Consider the following 21,534-nt stretch of genomic DNA (forward strand, 5'->3'; position numbering starts at 1 on the left):
TTCTGTGCATAACAATTCACAAGGACATCAGAGTTAATCTATAAACACCACTAAGAGGAACAGCACACTCCTTCTACTGGAGGGGAGCGGGAGCAAGCGTCTCCGTGCTGAGAGGAAATGACTGTCAGGAGTTACAAAAAATCAGGGTGGTGAGAGGCATGAGGAGGACATTCTTTATGTCTTGAGTTTGCAGGCTGTGTGGAAAGGTACACAGGAATCTTAAAGCGCAGCCATCTCTTTTTTTTTTTAGCACTGCAATCTAGCTGGCTGGAAGTAAAAACCTGTTGCAGGGCAGGCCGAAACACTGTGCAGCAGGCAGTATATAAAAGAGCAGCTCAAAGATCAGTTTGAATGCTTATCTAAAGATAGCTATTAACACAGATGTGGAAGAGAACGTACAGAGTGGGAGGGCACCTTGCAGGAAATGGGTTTTTCTTTCCCTGTGGAGGAAATGGCAAGGTGCAGCGAGATAAAAGACACAGACACGAAATTAAATAAAACATTGTGACTGTCCCCATTTCAGTTACAGTTTTGCTGTGATGATGTAAAGCTAGTCTGCATGGGATCAACACCTGAGAAAAAATAAGCAAGTACAAAGCAAAGGCAGGGAAAACACAAGGATTGAAAGCTATGCTGACTTGAACACCTGACTCGGAGTACATGGTTCAACAAGAAAGCTCCTTTTGGTTTCAAACATTTTGGTCATCCGGTCAAGGAACCGGATGCACGGAGAATCAATGACTTAACAACCGTTTGTAGCTCAGCTAAGGGGTCTCCAGCTGCAAGGAAATGCTGTGGGTGGAAAATGCATTAGCGAATGTGGAATTTTTTAAACTAAGAGAGGTTTGAATGCAACTTTTAAAAAGTCCCCAGAGGGGAAAGTCACCTTTCCAGTTCTGTTCCGTGAAGTTTATTTTATGCCACAGTACTGAATAGATAAAGACTTCAACCAAGCTGGCCAACTTCCCCATCCCAGCTGCTTTCACACTTGGTCACGAGGCTGTGGCAGCTCAACTGGCTCCTCAAGCTCCTTCTGGCAGCTGCAGGGCTACGGAAGGGGGGGAATGAAAAAAAAAAAATATAGGGGAAGGTTTGTTTTTCCTTCAGGAACTCAGATGTTTATTCAGCCTGAAGCCTTGTAGGGTACTACTAGGCTGGTCTATTGCTCTTGGGCACAGCAGTCCACTTTACTGTGATTTCCAACATGGGTGCTGTACCTTTTTTTGGAGTTTCCCAGAAGAGATGGCTTCTGTGGAGTTGAAGGAGGGGAACCCCAGCACCTGCACAAAAAGCTTACACCTGCTGAAATCTAAACAAACCTATTTTAAATAAAGGGTGAGCCCTACCAGTCTGATGGTCTTTGCAGGTGTGTTCATGTTTTTCTATAGAGACGGGCAGAGAAGAAGATGTTAAAAACAGAACATTAAAATTTTACTTTAAATTTGCATTACCTAAAACTTGCATTACCTTCAATCTCCGTTAGAGCTAGGCCTGCGCGGAATATGGATTTTTACATAATCTGCACATGTAACTGCTACCTGCGTTACAGATGTGCCGGTGGGGGACTGCCCCTGTGGGCGACACCCCCTCCAGGGGACAGGGGCTGCAACCGCAGCCCTGAGGCGACCCCCTCGCCCACCCCCAGCGGCAGGCCCAGGCCCCGGCGCCCTCCCAGGTCCCGGAGCAGCGCCTGGCGAAGCGATGTCGCCTCCCGCGGCTGCCAGGGCGACGGCCATGTTTTGTGCGGGTAAGGGCGCTAGCTTCAGGCGCCTCCGCGGCACCATGGCAACGGCGGCCATGTCAGGCGAGGGCAAGCAGCGGGGCGAGGAGCCTCCATGACGTGTGAGGGCGAAATGGCCGCCGGAAGGGGCGGTGCTAGGTGACGTATGCTCAGCCCACAGTCAGGGGATTGGGCGCCGCCGGCAGTGGCGACTTCCGGTGGGCCGGAGGAAGGTGGCGGCGGAGGCGGCGGTGGGTTTTGGGGCGCGTATGTGGAGGGTCTGTAGGGCGGCCGGGCCGGGCTGGGGGTGTGGAGAGAAGCGGAGGGTGCAGGGGAAAGCGGGTGGTTCGAGAGCAGCCGGGTAGTTTGAGGGTGGAAGCACAGCACACCCGTGACGGAGGGGATGGGCCTAGGGGACGGTCGGTGCGGGGTCCCCCTGAGGAGCTCCTGAGGCAGCGGCGGCTGCGGGGCTCTCGGAGGCCGGGGAGCAGTGCCGGAGTGCCGAACAGCTGTCCAGCTGTGGGCGCGGGGGGGGGGTTGGTGGTGTGGGAGGCTCCCGGCTGTACGTGGGGTGAGTGGCGGGAACATGGGGGTCCCCACCGGGCGCGGACGGCAGGAGCAGGCGTTATGGCACGTCCCTGAGTGTTTGAGTATCAGTGAAGTGCGTCCCTACGTGGGCTTGGGGAGTTACAATGGCACTTTGTAGTGGGTCCCTTGCTGTACGTGGGGAGGAGTCTCTGGTGGGTGATGTGGGGCTTTAAGCACACTCTGTGGAGCAGTGTTGCTGGGGCAGGTCTGGGATTTGAATGGGTGGCCATGAGAGGTTTTTGGTGACTTCCAAAAGGCTGTGGATTATATGAAAAAGAAATAAAAATAACGGAAGTGTAGAGTGTCTGATGTGTGGAAGCTGAGGGGTAAGCTTTAAAAGGTTTCTTGACAAGAGGTGCCTCTAGCATGTGAAGGGGCTCAAACACATTTGGTGGGCTTGGGTGGTAGATGAGTGGCTAAGTGTTGGGCCTGGGGAAGTTTGATCTTGGCAGGTGATTGATGGTGGTCAGAGTAGATGACTTTTGGCTAGTGGTGGGTGTGGGGAGATGTATTTTGGTCTCTGTCTAAGAGGGTTTTAACCCTAAGAGAGGGATTAAGATGAGGTTCAGTCCCTTGTAGGGGAGGACAGTCAATCTTTGATGAGTCAGTGTGATCTATTTGGAGATACAAGAATGTAAATAGCCTGGGAGTGAGGGTAACGTTGAGCTCCTGAAGGAAAGAGAGGGTCCTTGGCCATGACAACTTAATGGGGCAGGTCCTGGTGTACAGCATGTGAGGAAATGAGTAGCGGGGAGAGGGGGAGCTAGAGCTCTGAGGGATGGTGTTAGGAGGCAATGGACAAAATATTTTGTCCACTGACAAGAAATCTGAAAGGCAGTAGTCACTCGTGGCTCGCTGGACTGATACGTAGCAGATGTTTTTATGTGACAGCTGCTCCCTCTGTCACCCTCCAATGGCCTAGTCATTCTAGCTAAAGTCAATGTCCACTGAATTCTGTTGCTAAAAGGAGGAGAATGTTTAAGTGGAAGCTGTCTTTGTTTATTTTTTAATTTTGAGATGTTAAAAGACAGGTTCCAGGAACACTGTATGTGGTGTTGCAGTAACTCATTTAGAAATGATCTTTGTATTATTTTGCATGTGGTGAAGGGCAGTGCCAAGCTAAAATGCCTGTTAAATTACAAGATTTGGCAAATCAGTGTACCAGCTTAATCTTAAGAATACAGTAGCCTTATTACTTTCAGTAGAACTAGTCAAGTAAAGCAAATACATAAGAACTGACAGGTTCTGTTTGTAGCCCTTCGTTTATTTGTAAATGCCATTATAGTTTTAAATGGAACAATACAAATATTACTTGTGTGGTCTGCTTCTGGGTCATGTACTTCTGGGTTTTGTTTAGTTCAGAGGGAGAGAGAGATCTGCGGATTGAGTTGGCATAGCATCAGTGAATACAGGAGGATGCTGCCTACATCTAGTGAAGGTCTAATTGTTTTCGTTTTCCAGCACTAGCTGCTGTATTTGTTTCGGAAACCTTTCAAGCAGACATTTGTTGTTTTGCTGAATAATATTTTAGGGAATGGCAAGAAATACTGTTCAAACATGAGAAAAACCTGTTTTAATGGTTTTTAATGCTACCCCCATCAAGTACTGGGATAGGTTGCCGAGAGACATTGCAGAGTTTCTATCTCTGGAGATACTCAAAACCTGAGTGGACAAGGCCTTTGGCAACCTGTGCTGACTGACCCTCCTTTATTCAGGAGCACTGAGCAGAGGATCTTCAGAGATCCCTTCCAGCCTCAACTGTTCTGTGGTTCTCAAACTAGTAGTCCAGAGCTTTTCAGATTGCATTAACTTGGGGATAAATACTCTTCAAACATGTCTGTGTCTCTCCTGATACACAGGGAGACACAAATGGGTCTTTGCAAACCTTGGCTCGGAATTGCTTTGCCATTCCATGGGATTTGTAAGATCTCTAAGCTCTTGCAGGGCTTATCTTCAAGGTGTTGCTGCCCTTGGCTTTAACTGACTTTGAATGTTGATACAATATGAACAGTGTGGTTGGTATGAAGTGAACTGGTGCCACATACACACAGTCTCAGTTCTTGTTAAAGTCTAACCCAGCTAATTTTTGTTAATACAGAGGGAGAGATCAAAAAAGCAGAGACTGAACCTGCGTGAAGATTGTTTTCCAAAGAGAGTGATAAGGTACAGTGCTTCCATTTTAACATTACAGAGCAGTGGATTTTTTCCCATTGACTGGCTGTTTGCAGTGCTAATCCTGTTGGTGTCTTTTAAAACTTAATGTTTGACCAGTATTTTCCAAATCTTTGGAGTTATATGGTCTGTACTGTGTTGCACATCTTGTTACCATGATGGATCAGTATGTTGAAAACTAAGTTGAGTTGCTTATGTGGGTGTTTGCTGGTTTTTTTTAATAGTGTCCTTTAACATTCAGGGAGAACTTAAAGAAGGTGGTAGTGTATATGCTTCGGCCACCATGTCTGGAATTGGCAATAAACGGACAGCTGGAGAGCCTGGCCCTTCTGCACCTCCAGAAAAGAAGGCTGTGGTTGAAGACTCAGGCACCACAGTGGAGACCATTAAGCTTGGTGGTGTTTCTTCAACGGTATGTCTTCCTTGCACACCCCCACTCAATGTCTTCCTTTTTTTTTTTAAGTGTGGAAACAAAAATATGTCTCTGCCTTCTGTATGAACCCAGTGATCTGACTTCTGTGCAATGTGCCCTGACTTGTGCTTCTGCACAGGAGGAGTTGGACATCCGGACCCTACAGACCAAAAACCGGAAACTAGCGGAGATGCTGGACCAGCGGCAAGCCATTGAAGATGAGCTACGGGAGCACATTGAGAAGCTGGAACGTCGGCAGGCCACTGATGATGCCTCTCTGCTGATTATCAATCGATACTGGAATCAGGTTAGTAAAGCGCTTTGTGATTTTATATACACTGCTCTTTTTTCTCTTCTTCTGTTTCCCTGCACTCTGTTTATTCACATCCATTCTTTGTCTTGTCTTGCCTGTCCCATCATTCAGTTTGATGAAAATATCCGCATCATCCTTAAACGCTTCGATCTGGACCAAGGTCTTGGAGACCTTTTGTCTGAAAGAAAAGCGCTGGTTGTACCAGAGCCAGAACCAGACTCGGACAGTAATCAGGAGCGCAAAGATGAGAGGGAACGAGGTGAGACACCTGTCTGGGCACAGTGGAAAAGGTGGATTCCAGCTGTGGACAATGTTGATGTTACTTTCTAAAGGGTGACAGAGGCTTTCTGGTTGTGGGCTAGAGATACGTTGCCTGCCAGAGCACATTTACTTTTTGCACCTCTTTCTGTTCCCAGGTGAAGGACTGGAGCCGGCATTCTCCTTCCTAGCCACTCTGGCCAGCAGCACTAGTGAGGAGATAGAATCTCAGCTGCAGGAGCGTGTAGAGTCCTCCCGCCGTGCTGTCGCCCAGATTGTGACAATGTATGACAAGCTGCAGGAGAAAGTGGATGTGCTGTCCCACAAGCTGAATAGTGGAGGTATGACCAAGGGGGCTGATATCAGTGATGTCATCTACCCCCAGCTTAGACATGACTCTGCGTTGTAGGCGTTACAGCCTAGTCCTTGTGCTCATTTATTTTCCAAATTAAATTTGCTTAGCTTTTCACACTGTCAGTAACCAAAACCTCTAATAAAGACTAGTACTATATGCTAGAAGAGTATTACAAATGCCTCTAAATTTGAATGCTGGGAACTCTGCCCAGTGTATTGGGCTAAGGAAAGGCATGTTTCTGTCTGTAGTGTGTTTGTGCACCTGAAAAGGTACAGATTCCAGTTGAACCTTATCACCCAGGTATCCTCAGCCACTGAGTAAAAGGCTTCATGCTTACAAGTGAAGAAATGTAATCAGTATTGCAAACTGATACTGGACTCCTCACTTGCCGTTTAGTAAAAGGTGTAGGACTTACCATCTCTTCAGTTTCCTCTGAGTTTTGAGCAAAATGATAGCCATCTAATGCCTTGGTATGCCTGGTGTAGGTGTCAGTTTTGAATACAGAGTTCTGCAGAAGAAAGCTGAACCACGAGCTTCTGAAATGTAGCAGGTTCAATTTACAGTCAGATTACTCTCTGAAAAACTTAATTAGCTTAAGGTTAGGATTTTAATCTTTCGAATTGAAGTTTACGTGGAATCTCAACTCATCCTTGGTTTGCCTTCTGTCCCTAATGTTTTATATGCTCTGATCAAGGGGTTTTGGCAGGTCTAGCATTGATGGAGCAAAGTGTTAGTTGGCAGTCTTAAACCGTGTAGTAACATTGGACTTAGTGCAACGTGAGCCTGTACTCTGTTGCTGTAATTGCCATCTGGTGTATTAGCTTAAGTCACCTATTGTAGCAGGTTTATGCATGACTTTGACCTGCATTAGGGTGTCACTGGCTTGCAAGGGCTTGTTCTGTGTTGCTGGTAGTGAATGATCCCTAACATCAGGGGATGGTAACTGACAATCTGGAACGTGTAGTATGTTAAACTGCAGAGCCTTTTGCTTAGTGAATGCAATTCAGAGCTCTATGTGGCTGGAGATCAGACCCGTGGGAACCACCTGCTGGAGAGAGATAGTAAGCAGAAGATAAAACCCAGAAATTTCCTTTTCTGTTTTCTTTTTTTCTTCTGGCTGTTTAAAAATAAAAAAGAGATTTCCTTGATTTCTGTTAATTTCATTTTCTTTATGCATGTTTCAGATATTACACTGATGGAAGAAGCAGTCTTGGAGCTTAATACCTATCTCTCACATGAAAATGGACGGCTGCAGGAGCTGGCTGATGTTCTTCAGGAGAAGCACCGAATCATGTCTCAGGAGGTATAAAAAGGAAAGAGACATAAATCTGCTTTGGAAGCCTGCTTAGAATAATTTGTGGTTACCATAGTTTGGAAAGCAGGTTATTGCCTTGGAGATGGATTCGATGGATGGACCACTCGGTGGATAGGGAACTGGCTGGATGGCCGCATCCAAAGGGTTACAATCAATGGCTCAATGTCCAGGTGGCGGCCAGTAACGAGTGGTGTTCCGCAGGGGTCGGTACTGGGACCAGTACTGTTTAACATCTTTGTCGGTGACATGGACAGTGGGATAGAGTGCACCCTCAGCAAGTTTGCTGATGACACCAAGCTCGGTGGCTCAGTTGACACGCTGGAGGGAAGGGATGCCATCCAGAGGGACCTAGACAGGCTGGAGAGGTGGGCTCGTGCAAATTGCATGAAGTTCAACCAAGCCAAGTGCAGGGTCCTGCACCTGGGACGTGGCAACCCCAGGCACAAATACAAGTTGGGTGGAGAATGGCTGGAGAGCAGCCCCGAGGAGAAGGACTTGGGAGTGCTTATGGATGAGAAGCTCAACATGAGCAGGCAGTGTGCACTGGCAGCCCAGAGAGCCAACCGTGTCCTGGGCTGCATCAGGAGAAGTGTGGCCAGCAGGTCTCGCGAGGTGATTCTGCCCCTCTACTCTGCGCTCGTGAGACCCCTCCTGGAGTACTGTGTCCAGCTTTGGAGTCCTCAACACAGAAAGGACATGGACCTGTTGGAACGGGTCCAGCGGAGGGCCACGAGGATGATCAGAGGGATGGAGCACCTCTCCTATGAAGACAGACTGAGAGAGCTGGGGTTGTTCAGCCTGGAGAAGAGAAGGCTCCGGGGAGACCTTATAACAGCCTATCAATACCTGAAGGGAGCCTACAGAAGAGCTGAAGAGGGACTCTTTGTCAGGAAGAGTGGTGACAGGACAAGGGGCAATGGTTTTAAATTGGAAGAGAAGAGATTTAGATTAGATATAAGGAAGAAATTCTTTACAGTGAGGGTGGTGAGGCGCTGGAACAGGTTGCCCAGGGAAGTTGTGGATGCCCCATCCCTGGAAGTGTTCAAGGCCAGGCTGGATGGGGCTTTAAGCAACCTGCTCTAGTGAGAGGTGTCCCTGCCCATGGCAGGGGGGTTGGAACTAGATGATCTTTAAGGTCCTTTCCAACTCTAGCCATTCTATGATTCTATGATTCTATGGGCAGGAGCAACAAGATTTAAAAGTTGCCTTCAGAACAAAGATTATGGAAAGGGTTGTTTTTGTGGAGAACTGTACGTAGCTTTTCTGTGTGGTTTGGGTTGATTTGCTTGCTACATCACTGAATGAAAGAGAATAACCAGACCAGTGAGTTGAATGGATTTAATTTTTAAAGAAAACAGAGCAGAGGAAGTTGTAAGGTGGTTGTGTAAGCAGCTGAACACTTGACATGACGTCCCTGTCATTTCAAATTCCTTTGTTTCTCTGGGTCATGTATGAAAGTGTAACATTATTAATTACAAGATGATCCCAGTCACTAAAGGATTTGCGTCATTGGCAGTATTTATTTCAGAGGTTTCACTTCCTTTAATAACTGTGTGTGTTAACACTGACCTTGCTTGATGTTAGACTGTCAAGCACTTCAGTGGTCTGTAGAGTAGATGAACATGTGGATTGAAAAGATTTAAAAAAGAAGGTGTCTTGGAATAAAGTGGGGTGGCTGCCCCTGTACTCTGCCAGATATTACCAACTTCTTGCCCCTTTTCCATTTTCAGTTTTGTCATACTTTTATTACTGTGTTTGGATGCAGCCAGTGTAAAATTCAGGACAGTTCATTGAGTAGTCTGTTGCCACAGCAAAAGACAGGTGGAAAGCACATGAAGTTAGGGTATGATGAATAAGAGAAAAATTGATATTATTCAGTCTCAGAAAATGTTTATTCTGTTCAATATGTTGGCTGAAACACTCTTCTGATGGCAGTTCTCCAAGCTGCAAGAGAGAGTGGAGACAGCAGAATCTCGGGTGTCTGTTCTGGAGACTATGATTGATGATCTTCAGTGGGATATTGACAAGATACGCAAGAGGGAGCAGAGGCTCAACCGGCACTTGGCAGATGTTTTGGAACGGGTAAGAACCAACTGCTTTGACAGAGAAATGGTTGTAGTTTTGAGATGTGTGACATCATCTTACGGTACTTTGCTAAGAGAAGTGAGAATCTGTAGCATACTATCTTTGGTCTTGAATATGCTATATTAAGAGTTTTAGCATTTAATTGGGTATTGATGGAGTCTGATGCCTTTTTTGCAGGTAAATTCCAAAGGCTACAAGGTGTATGGAGCTGGGAGCAGCCTCTATGGGGGCACCATCACCATTAATGCCCGCAAGGTAATGTCAGAAGCTGGGTTAAGAATAAAGTCAAGGAGAGCTTGTGCATATGGCCATAGATTGGAACAGAATTTAGATACCTCCTTTGCCACAAATCTGGGTGACTCTGGGCAAGCCATTTTGTCTGTGTGCAAATTTCCTACTTATGAAACAGACCCGACGAAAGTAGGCTCTGCCTCACTTGGTAACGTTACCCGACTGTTAAGTCTGTAATTTCTGTCGCTCTATGAATACTTACTTACTTAGTACCCTCAGTAGATACATTAGTATTAGGATTTACAAGCTGTTTATCCCCAACAGTTTGAGGAGATGAATGCAGAGCTGGAAGAGAATAAAGAGCTTGCTGGGAATCGCCTCAATGAGTTGGAGGAACTACGCCAGGATCTTGAGGAAGTAACAACACAGAATGAAAAACTCAAGGTGAGACATCTGTACCTCTTTGAGGATGAAGTGTGTTGGCTGCCTTCTGTCTTGCTGTACTGTATCTCCAGAAAATCTCATTAATACTGTTCTGTGCTTGCTCTGTAGCTGGGTTGTATTTTGTACAAGGTATGATTTAGCAAGTTTGTGTGACTTAACGCTTGCAATTCAGTGCATTGGTGACACCATGTGGTCGTCGCTGGGAAACATAGTGGTTTCTTAGTTCCTCTTTTCCATTCTGATCTATTCAGCGCATTTTAATGATGTCTAGTTAAAACTAATTTAACCTCCCCACAAATACTGACTCCTCTTCCACCTTCCCCCTGCCCTGTGCAAGTGGAACCAGGTAACTGAAAAAACTGGGGAACTTGTATAGGAGAGCTAGGCTCTTGAAAGAGTCAATGAACTTAAATCTTTCTCACTGTGGTAGAATGGATAGATAGGACACAGCATATGAGTATCTTATGTCTTAAAAGTGGTAACACAAAAAGGTGTGACTCTATAGTAGATAATTATATGATACAGAGAATAATCTATTTTAGTGATGAGTAGAACTGTTAGCCTGTTATAAAAAATGTGTAAGCTGATAACCTAAGTTTCAGAGGTGAGATTCCATAAACTGTCTTGAGGCATCTCTAAATTCTGTTTATCCACTTGAGTTTGTTTTGAGAGAAACACCATTTGGCTTAAAATTTTCTTCATTAGTGTTAAGCTGTATATATGTGTCTGTTTCTCTGCTGGTAGGTAGAATCATTTGCTAACTTTTTTTTTGGTAAGGAAAATTCAGATTCTGTACTTCCGCTTTCTCTTATTTCTCTTCCTTTTATCCATTATGTCTCTTACTAGCAGACAGCTAAGGCCTACTTGCATATGTATTTTCTGTAGTTTTCTATCATACTTTTCTATGAGTCAATATTTATTGATTTAGGTGATGGTTTTACAGTAAATCCATTGAAAAGGTATATCATGTTTTCCACATTCGTATCTTTGAGAGAAACTGTTGCAGGACCTGAGAATCAAAAGCTTTTGTCATGTGACTGTGCAAGAGAAATAGCCTAGTACATACAGAGAAAGCATAGACTTTTTATATTGATACTGAAGCATATCACTTGCATGCACTTCACAGCAATGCTATTAAAGATAAACTTCTGTCTTTGCTTGTGGCAGCTTGATTCACTCTTCTCCTACCTTGCAAAATAGATGCGAAAGACAAGGAGATAATTTTTCTTTCTGTGGCATTTTCTTGTGTCCTGACTAGGTTGAGCTGCGACGAGCAGTGGAAGAGGCTGTAAAGGAGACCCCAGAATATCGCTGCATGCAGTCCCAATTTTCTGTTTTGTATAACGAGAGTCTACAGCTGAAGGCACATCTTGATGAGGCCCGCACTCTGCTTCATGGCACCCGCACCACACACCAGCGCCAGGTGGAACTAATCGAGGTAGCACCTCTGCTCCATCAGACTAGGGAATGTTGTCATCCCATTGACCATCACTACTGGGTCTGAGTGGTTCTGAGAATGCTCAGGAAACTTACCTTCCTGGCAATAATTCATCTGTTCTGGTACTTCCTGTTGAAGAGGTGAGAGGTTCTCTGGGGTCACAGCACCAAGTTCTGTCCCCTTCTTTGTTCTCAGAGGGACGAGGTCAGCCTTCACAAGAAACTACGCACAGAGGTGATTCAGCTAGAGGACACGCTGGCACAAGTCCGCAAAGAATATGAGATGTTGAGGATAGAGTTTGAACAGACACTTGCTGCCAATGAACAAGCAGGTATGGAGGTTTTCTGCTGTGCTTAAGAGAAAACAACCCCCTGTGCCCCCCAGTGCCCTTTAGAGGCTGCATTGCAATAAAGCACCTGGTTTGATTCTTCATTGTCATTAAATACTTGTTCTGACAGGTCTCTATCTCAAAAAACAAAGCTCTCCATGTGTTTTGTGGGAGGCCAGTTCCATGTTATCTGACTTCCTTTTACATGTTGCAGAACACATACATTTTGCTAATAATGTGGTTTATGACAGAATGTTTAGCATTATTAAAAATTACTTCTGGGGGGGGATTCATTTACAGCTTGTCTGGAATGACAAGCTGGATAGGAAACCAGTAATTTTAAACTTTGTCAGAGGAAATAAAGAAGTTATTTCTAAAGTAGCATTTAAATCATAGAGATTTTTGTAGCATGACACGTATTCCTTAGGAATGTGGAGAAAAAGTAATATTAAAGGGAAATTAGGACTGGGAATTTGCAAGGACTTACGGTTGCATGTAAACCTGGCATTACTTTTTTTCTGCAAATGTGTTATGTTGCCTTGTTGTGCGGCATAATGATTATAGTCTTATTTTGGTTCTTTGCCAGCATCACTTAGCTTATCCTCCATCTCTGTGAACATCTTTGCAGAGGGTTGGCAAAACTGGGTTTGTTACAGTTGTGTTTCTGTTTTTGTAGGCCCTATTAATCGGGAGATGCGTCATCTCATCAGCAGCCTCCAAAATCACAACCACCAGCTGAAGGGAGAGGTGTTAAGATACAAGCGCAAACTGAGAGAGGCCCAATCTGACTTGAGCAAGGTATCAGTGCAGGAAATGCCACAAAAGAGCAGAAAGTGCTCAGAAGAAGGGGAAATGCTGTCACCCTTGCCTGCAGTTCAGCCTTTCTGTTACATCATGCACGATGCAATGTAACTTTCAGTGGAGCTCTGCACTCTGTTGCTTCTACTTACCAAATGAATGGTCTTCCTTTGTGGCTGTATAGTACCCCATGAAAAGTAGCAGCAATTATAGAGGGGGCACGCAAGCATGGGTCTAGCAAGACCAGGGAAGGGGGGAATAAGGTGGATTTCTGGCTAAGAACTTGTTTGTTTGTTCTCTTCTGTGTCTTCTTTCTTGCTATTTGACAACAGATCCGCTCTCGCAGTGGTAGTGCTCTTTTACAGTCCCAGTCAAGCACTGAAGACACAAAGGAGGAACCTCCAGAGATCAAACAGGAACCTGATGATCCATCTGCCCAAGTGCCTGTCCCTAAGGCTGCATCTGAAGACGTTAATGAAATGAAGGCCAGGCGAGATGAAGAGGAACGGGAGCGAGAGAGACGGGAGAGGGAGAGGGAACGAGAAAAGGAAAAGGAGAAGGAGAGAGAGCGAGAGAAAGAGAAAGAAAAGGAAAAGGAACGAGAGCGAGAAAAACAGAAGCAGAAGGAATCTGAGAAGGAGAGAGAGTCCAAAGAGAAGGAGAAAGGGAAGCATGAAGATGGAAGAAAGAAGGAAGCTGAAGCGATCAAGCAACTGAAGGCTGAACTCAAGTAAGTTGTTGTCCCTCCCTTTCCTGCTTGAGTAGTGCCCAAACTGTGGTGTTTGTGTGAGATGACTTGTAGCTCGCTCTTAGGAGATTAGCTTCACTGAAGTAAGTGGTTTCTGGCACTGATTGTGATTGAGACAATGTAGTAACGTTTCTCCTATGACAGCCTAAAGCATGAATTACCAAACCAGATACTTCATAGTATGGGTCAAGTAATCTTTATTTGTTACTGTCTTAACAGTTGAGTAGAGCTTTACAGCAGCAGATTATTAATAAAGGGCACAGTAGTCTTCCCTGTCTTGGATCAGTACCAAAGCAGAGATGGATAGTTTGTTGCTTACTATTAGGGTATGTGTTTCCTCCCCACCCCACTTCTCTTGTGCCTGAGCATGTTTCTTTTCAGCCTCTGGCCTGTACTGCTTGGCCATTTTACATGACCAGGGTAAGATGAGCTGAGGGTGACTCCATGATATGCATGCCATGCGGGAGATGGGGAGGATATTGCTCCGGCTCTCATGCTGGATGTGTAACAGTGTAGGTTTCCTGCTGTGTTCTCACTGTTGTCTGTCTGTCTCCAGGAAGGCCCAGGAGAGCCAGAAGGAGATGAAACTGTTGCTAGATATGTACCGCTCTGCCCCCAAAGAGCAGAGAGACAAAGTGCAGCTGATGGCAGCTGAGAAGAAGGCAAAAGCAGAGGTAAGTCTCATTTCTCTTCTCTTCTCTCTTCTCTTCTCTCTTCTCTTCTCTCTTCTCTTCTCTCTTCTCTTCTCTCTTCTCTCTTCTCTCTTCTCTCTTCTCTCTTCTCTCTTCTCTCTTCTCTTCTCTTCTCTTCTCTTCTCTTCTCTTCTCTTCTCTTCTCTTCTCTTCTCTTCTCTTCTCTTCTCTTCTCTTCTCTTCTCTTCTCTTCTCTTCTCTTCTTCTCTTCTCTTCTCTTCTTCTCTTTAGCATGTTACTTCAAAACTTTCTTTTCAGATACTCTGCACCTGAACTGTGTTGTTTTTGTCTTCGCAACTGGAGATTGTTCCTCTTCTTGTCTTCGTCACTTTGAAGAGAGATTGGAATGTTCTGGAGGTGAACAGGGAGATTTTGGGATATCCTTCTGTGGGAAGGATGATCCCTTTGCCCAGGCTGAGGGACATGTCTGCCACTTTCTCAGTTGCAGATTCAACCAGTAGCGAAGCTGATTATAGGTCCCAGAGACATAAACAGAGGACACTGATGTGGTCAGGCAGACTGCCATGGACAAGGTGCTGCCTTCAACATATATAGGACTAAAACAAAAAAAATAGGCTTAGACAGGCAAGTCCTGTTCCTCCTCTCTTTAGCTGGTAGAGATCACTAGTGGAGGCACGTTCACTACATTTTCTAGGTTCATAAGCACGCACATGTTCGCAGATCCCAGCAGTACCAGCACAGCCCCTCTGTCTGTCTGGTACTCCTATCATCCTGGGCCCTCTTACCTTCTTCACACACAGGTCTCACCTGTAGCTAGCACTGACTCCGTGCAGCACACATACACATGGGGTAGAGAGGTAGATTACACAGAGATAGTTAAGAAAATAATAAGATACAAGATAGGACAGGCTCTGGTGGTCATGTGCACTGCTGAGACAGACAAGCATGTATTGACTGACATAATTTTACATGTGACCAGCTCCTTTTATACCCTTCTCTGTCAAACTCAAATTTGTCCGACCTTGCTTTCCCTTCCCCTGCACGTCCCTCCTGGGTTTGTACAGCTCTGTCAGTTCCCACAGCCCTCCCAGTCCAGGATCAACCCCTGGTTTACAGTGTTATCAGTTGCAAAGTCCAGGTTGATCTTCCTGGAACTGGTGCCTGTAGTTTCTTGGTAGCCTATCAACTGGGGAGATTTGTTTCATCTGTGTGTCTCTAAGTTTGTTTTGTCAGGTCTCTGTCCCTGTATATTTTGTTTCTGGTTTCTTCCCCCTGCAATCCCCTGCTTAGTTTCCCAGTTGGCAGGGTCCACAGCCAGATAACTCTGCTGGAATAAACATTCTCATGCTCTCGCATGCTCTCATCAATTAGTGTGACAGAACAGGTTTGGTTCTCATTGCTGCCTCCCTTATCTTGTGTCTGTCAGGTTTGTGTCTGTATGTTTTGTTTTGTGGCTCCCTCCTTTTCTTGTTCCTTGTTGCCTTGAAAAAGGTCCTTGACTAGATGCCCTTAAAGGAGCAGATGCTCTCTTTCGACCTACCCTTATATATATACAGCTGCAAGAGACTAATGTTCCTACTGTAATAAAAGATGCTATGGAATTTTCAAAGGTTTAAAAACAAGATCTTAGGCTTACAGCCCATCTTAGTGGTCCATCTGCCAGTAATACACTGTCCTGTCAAGCTGAGATGGGTTTCCTTTTCCTGTGCTTTGAAGGCAGTTTCTCCAGTGTTCTAGAGAATTGTGGGGAAAACAGGCTTTTAATAATGTTCAGGCCACATTCTCGTGTTTAGTGTCATTTCTGTTTTGTCCTTGCTGTAGCTGGAAGAACTGAGGCAGAGGGTGAAAGAATTGGAAGACAAGGAGAAAAAGGAGAGTAAAAAGATGGCTGATGAGGATGCCCTCCGCAAGATCCGAGCAGTGGAGGAACAAATCGAGTATTTACAGAAGAAACTAGCTATGGCTAAGCAGGTGAGAAGTCTCTGATGAGCTCTGTCTTGGCTGGAGCACCTTTTAAAAAGTATTATCTGCACAGTTCATATAATTAATACATGTGCATGATACTGTGACATACTGTCGTGGTTTCGGCCGAATTTACCAAAACCGGACTGACAGATGGCCCTTCCCCACCCCCCACCCTTCTCCCCCTCCCCCCCCAAAAAGAGGAGAGAGGAGGAGAAAGAGATAAAGGAGATTCAGAAGTTCAGAATGAACTAAACTACTTTAATGAAGAATTAATATTAAAATAAAAATAAAGAAGAAAATAATGAAATAGATACAATATATACAAAACCGTATCAAGCTCCCAGGATGACAGTCACATCACCGGCAGGCACTGGGGAAGTCCCAGACTGGACTCAGTGACGAATGGGAACTGGGTTCCAGCTCTGGAGTCAGGAACACACGGATCGGGATCAAAGGCAGATGAACAGACAGAGTCCTCTCTGGGCGTCGGCCATCGCAGGAAGGGGGCTGACCCTTTGATCCCTCAGCCTTTATACTGAGCATGGGGCAGATGGGATGGAATACCCCAGTTGGTCAGGTTTGGGTCACCTGTCCTGTCCACTCCTCCCCACCGATGTGACCCCTCTACGGTTTTTCCGTTTCCGACCCTCTAAGGGGGCAAATAATGAAATTGGCTGACCTTGGTTGTTATAGCAATAAGTATAAGCAAGGGCCTCCCTGCACACCATTCCTTGGCATGGAGCACAAACATTGGGCTTATCATTCTGAGAACGAGCAGTTTTCTCCACAATATGCCATTAATTTCAGAGAGTTAGAGGAGGCCTAGCTAGGATGTAAAGTTACAGAACAGAAAATTGGTTCTGTTTTACTTCAAACCGGGACACATACTGTCTTCCACAAAAAGGCCTTCATCTAATGAAAAGAGAGCAGGACCACCTCAGCAGGGGACAGGCAAGCCAGGACTTGACATGTACTTTCCTTAGAATTTAGATTCTTTTAGTACAGAACTGTTCTATCTTGTCATTTACTCGTTTGATGTTGAAGTGGCCTAAGTGAGTTTTAGGGGCTTGGCAGCATGTTAGTTGGAAGTTGTTGTGTTGTCTACATGTACAATTCTTTGCCTAGTATGCATATATGACAGCTGTTCAGCTAGCTGCCTGAAGTTGAGAGTCAGTTTCTCCCCAGCTCTGGCAACTACTGTAGCAGCTGATTTTGCCAGTAGACAAGCCACAGTCTGTGAATGCTTGTGGAGATGACCAGCTCTTTTTTACATCTTCTAATTCAGGGCATCTCTGCTGTGATGCAGACTTCTAGGGAGCACTTCTTCTTGTTTGGTGGGAAGATGCTGTTATCTGGTACCGAGACATCTTCATCTGTGCTAGGGGTGGTGTCTCTGAGTAGAATTCTCAAGGTCGTTCTAGGGGGTACAGGAGATGGTTTTGCCAAAGCCTGTGATGCTTCTGCAGGAGGAGGAGGCCCTGCTGTCGGAAATGGATGTCACAGGCCAAGCCTTTGAAGACATGCAGGAGCAGAACATCCGCCTGATGCAGCAGCTGCGGGAGAAGGATGATGCCAACTTCAAGCTGATGTCAGAACGCATCAAGTCCAACCAGATCCACAAGCTGCTGAAAGAGGAGAAGGAGGAGCTGGCAGACCAAGTTTTGACACTGAAGACACAGGTAACCTGGGAGGAGGAGAGAGGACAACAGAACTGGTGGGGGAAGGTAGAGGTGTTGTGGGTTAATTCTGGTAGGCAACTAAGCTCCATTGAGCCACTCGCTTGCTCCCCCACAGCGGGGGAGAGGATCGGAAGGGAAAAAATGAGAAAACTGGTGTGTTGAAATAAAGATAGTTCAATAGTTACAGGAAGGCTGTGTGCACAAGCAAAGCAAAACAAGGAATCCATTCACCACTTCCCATGGGCAGGCAGGTGTTCAGCCATCTCCAGGAAAGCAGGGCTTCATCACACTTCCTTGGGAAGACAAATGCCATAACTCTGAACATCCCCCCGCTTCCTCCTTTCCATCAGCTTTTATTGCTGAGCACAGTGTCATATGGTATGGAATATCCGTTTCGTCAGTTTGAATTAGGGTTCTTGTGCATCCTCAGCCTACTTGCTGAGACACAGAAGGTCTTGATGCTGTGTGAGTACTGTTCAGCAATAACGAACACAGTAGTGTGTTGTTTACACTGTTTTGGTCCCAAATTCAAAATATAGCACCCTGCGAGCTGCTACGAAGAAAATTAACTGTATCCCTGCCAAAATCAGTACAGGAAGGAATGTTCCCCTAATCAACCTAGGTATGCTGCATCAGACTTCAAAAGGACCTGTCTTAGTAAGAAACAGAGACTGCTATAAGAGTATAAAATATCCTATGAGTTCATTGCTATGGAGAGCAGGAGGAAGAAGGAAAAGGAAAAGTTATTTTCCTGTCATAGTGGTACTTCTACATACGTATTCTGCCATCCTTGGAAGCAAGGTGGAACTGTTCACTGCCTTGCAGCAGCAATTCTCTAAGCCACCTTCCAAAACCAATCTTTGTTGTGAGTGTTTCACTGCTAGGTTTTAAAGCGTTCACTGGAGAGGTCTGGATATGCTCTTAGACTGCCAGTGTGTCTGTTCAGGGAGAAAAAGGCAAGCTGAAGAGGAGTACCTTGGTGATGGGGAGGTAGAGATGGTTTTAGCATCCAACTTTGCATTTGCATTTGCTCTGCATTTCAGTCCTTCTGTACCTCCTCTCTCCCTTGCCAAGGTGGATGCCCAGCTGCAGGTTGTACGTAAGCTGGAGGAGAAGGAACACTTACTGCAAAGCAGTATTGGAACAGGCGAGAAAGAGCTAGGTCTCCGAACACAGGCCCTGGAAATGAACAAACGCAAGGTGAGTCATTGCTTGATTTCCTCTTGGGTTGTAAGATGGAGTTGTCTTGTGGGAAGCATAGAAGGCTCCTAGTCCTGATACTCCCTGGTTTTGGACTAGTGTACCAGAAGGCTGAGAAGTACTGAAGAGAGTTCTGATTAAAGTATTGTAGACTGATGAGGAGCAGGTCATAGGTATTTCTGTGAAAGTCTGATTAGGGAGCTGAAGTAAGGTGCCTTTAAAAGGAAACCCATTGTGAAGGAAGAGTCAGCAGCCAGATGAAGTTAACTGGGGTCAAAGCTTTTGTAGGAAAGATGGACTAAGTAAAAGGAAAATATGGCTGGGGAATGTTAAGACCTTTAACAAATGCCTAAGGTCAGTAAAATAGGTCTTTACAAGTAAAGTGAGACTTAGTCTCGTGATGGATGCAGCCTTTGTTGTCAAATCTTTAGCAGAAATGCAGGAATGACATTAAAACAGACAGAAAGGAAAGCAGATACACCACTGTGAGGAGGAGATGGTGAGTTCAGCACAGTTACTTCTGCTTAATATCACGATCTGTGGTATTGAGGTAACTTGGCTAATAGATTCATTGGTGCAAGGTCAGTTATTTTTCTAAGTGACATGTACTGCAGTGTGACAGGTGTTGGCTCTACTGGAGAGGAATGCTGAAGCTAAATGTTTAGAACTTGTTAGTAATAAGGTATTTTGCTGTTGAAGTAATGTTTAGGGATGAAATCCAGTTATTCCATTTGGAAGTACCAACATTAGGTTGAAAAAATAGATCTCCACCAGCCCAAGGGGTATTCTGTGAGCAGTCTTGGTTTGCCGGGCAGAGGGACTGGAAATCACCAGAGCTCTTTCTCCAGGCTTGGTATTGGTTTTCTTTTTCAGGCCATGGATGCAGCCCAGCTTGCGGATGATCTGAAAGCCCAGCTAGAGCTGGCTCAGAAGAAGTTACATGACTTTCAGGATGAGATTGTGGAAAACAGAGTAACTAGAGAGAAAGAGATGTTCAACTTCAAAAGGGCTGAGGTGTGTACCTCATGTACAGTCCTTCAATATCTGTCTGCTTTTGGTGTCTGTCTCCTTGTACATTGAGCTTGGAGTGGGTTTCAGCTACACAACTTTTTGGGGGGGCCAGTTTCACTTTGATTTCAGCTTCATCAAGTCTTTGCTCTTTCAGACTTTGTCCACTGATAACTGACAGTACATGTGGCACCAAATGATAATGTGATCTGTTCTAAGTCTGTTGGACTATCAGGGATGAAAGTATGGGTGGAGTGACAGCCAGCTGCACAGTTGGCCAGGCATTAGTTATCTTTGGTCTCTGAAGAAGCTGTAACAGAGAATATACAGCTCATGTGGTCTCTTGGTTTTTTGCAGGAGGATATTTCTCGGTTACGCAGGAAGCTGGAGACTACCAAGAAGCCTGACATGGTTCCCAACTGTGATGAGATATTGATGGAAGAAATCAAGGATTACAAGGTGAGTAACTTTCTCTATCAAATTCCTTCTTTACCTCTACTTCAGTCAGAAGGCTGTGTAAGCATGTTTTTAGTACTTGACATGTCTTGTCTGTACTCTGGCATTGTAGACCTATCTTTCATTGAAGAAACCACCTTCTTTTGAGGAACGGAAGGACCTTCCTCTTCAGTCATCTTTTAACATACCTAGTGCAGTGCAGTGGGCCCTCACTATAATGTTTCTGTCTTTCAGGCCCGCCTGACTTGCCCGTGCTGTAACATGCGCAAAAAGGATGCTGTGCTCACAAAGTGCTTTCATGTCTTCTGTTTCGAGTGCGTGAAAACACGCTATGACACCCGGCAGCGTAAGTGCCCCAAGTGCAACGCTGCCTTTGGTGCCAATGACTTCCACAGGATCTACATTGGTTGATTCTTTCCACTGGAGTGATGGAAAGTTGCTGCTTATGCTGACCACCCAGCCTCCCTCACCTTCTGTGATTGTCACCTCTGGGGCACTCAGTACTTCTGTCAGCTGACCTGCAGTCTCTTCTGGGAAGCGTGTTTAGGGTATGGAAAGAAACAGATTCTGGATCTTGATTCCTTTCTTGTCCCTTTTCTTTTATTCTTGCCCTCAGTTTTTGTGGCTTCTTTGTGCCTGAGAGGACATTTCCCAGCCATCACTTTCACACTGCCAAGTTGGGAACATCTAACTGAAGTCCTGCCTCGATGGGATGGAAGCTGTCTATGCTGCAGCAGAGATAAATGAGGCCTTTATTTGAGGAGTTTGCTTGGATGTTAATTATTAAATCCCATCAAGGTATGGTAGTGTTTCTGAGGGTGAATAGTTTCCCAGTTAAAGGTATGGGGATGAACGGGTACACCTGTAGACTTCAGTGGAGTGACTCCTTAGACATGCATCTTCCTGAGTCAGGGCAAGAATCTGTGGAGGTCGGTGCATTTGTAGACATTCTCCCTTGCATCCGAAAGCAAACACACATCTTAGTGTCCAGAAGAGGAAAAAGATAAGACATTGGAGAATCTTTGAAAATACCATTCCAGTGATGAACTCTGGTTGATGTGGACATCTTCCCCTAGGTTGAGGCATATCTCCCATTGTCTTTAGTTTCCAGAAAAGAATATGTAGGGCTTACTTTGTTGCAACTTTGCCACAAAGATTAATCTTGTAATGCACAAAACCTAATAAAATAAAAGCTGTTGTCTGGGTTATTTTTCTGTTTTTCTTGCCTCTGTTAGTATCTGTCTGTGCTTTCTGTCCTTTATCCAGTTATTGAAAACATTTTTCACAAGCTTTAAGCTCCTAAAGTAGAGAGAGAACTTTCTTCCTTCTTCTGTTTTTAAAAAAATGGTTAACTAAAACAACCTTTGT

The 21,534-nt window shown here is 45.2% G+C and overlaps 1 protein-coding gene across 1 annotated transcript; it reads left to right on the forward strand.

Annotated features, from left to right (window-relative positions):
- The first annotated feature begins 1,915 nt into the window (after positions 1 to 1,915).
- Positions 1,916 to 21,373, forward strand: RNF20 (ring finger protein 20). The gene is made up of 21 exons (XM_074166941.1): positions 1,916 to 1,971; positions 4,407 to 4,471; positions 4,722 to 4,892; positions 5,032 to 5,199; positions 5,317 to 5,464; positions 5,622 to 5,804; positions 7,003 to 7,121; positions 9,069 to 9,215; positions 9,396 to 9,473; positions 9,774 to 9,893; positions 11,152 to 11,331; positions 11,527 to 11,662; positions 12,336 to 12,457; positions 12,790 to 13,187; positions 13,762 to 13,879; positions 15,680 to 15,829; positions 17,290 to 17,502; positions 18,577 to 18,702; positions 19,576 to 19,716; positions 20,068 to 20,169; positions 20,401 to 21,373. Exons 3-21 carry the CDS (start codon positions 4,764 to 4,766, stop codon positions 20,575 to 20,577), a joined length of 2,955 nt encoding a protein of 984 aa, XP_074023042.1. The 5' UTR covers positions 1,916 to 1,971; positions 4,407 to 4,471; positions 4,722 to 4,763; the 3' UTR covers positions 20,578 to 21,373.
- Positions 21,374 to 21,534: the final 161 nt, after the last annotated feature.

This window comes from Numenius arquata, chromosome Z, assembly GCF_964106895.1.
Source record: "Numenius arquata chromosome Z, bNumArq3.hap1.1, whole genome shotgun sequence".
NCBI classification, from domain to species: domain Eukaryota; kingdom Metazoa; phylum Chordata; class Aves; order Charadriiformes; family Scolopacidae; genus Numenius; species Numenius arquata.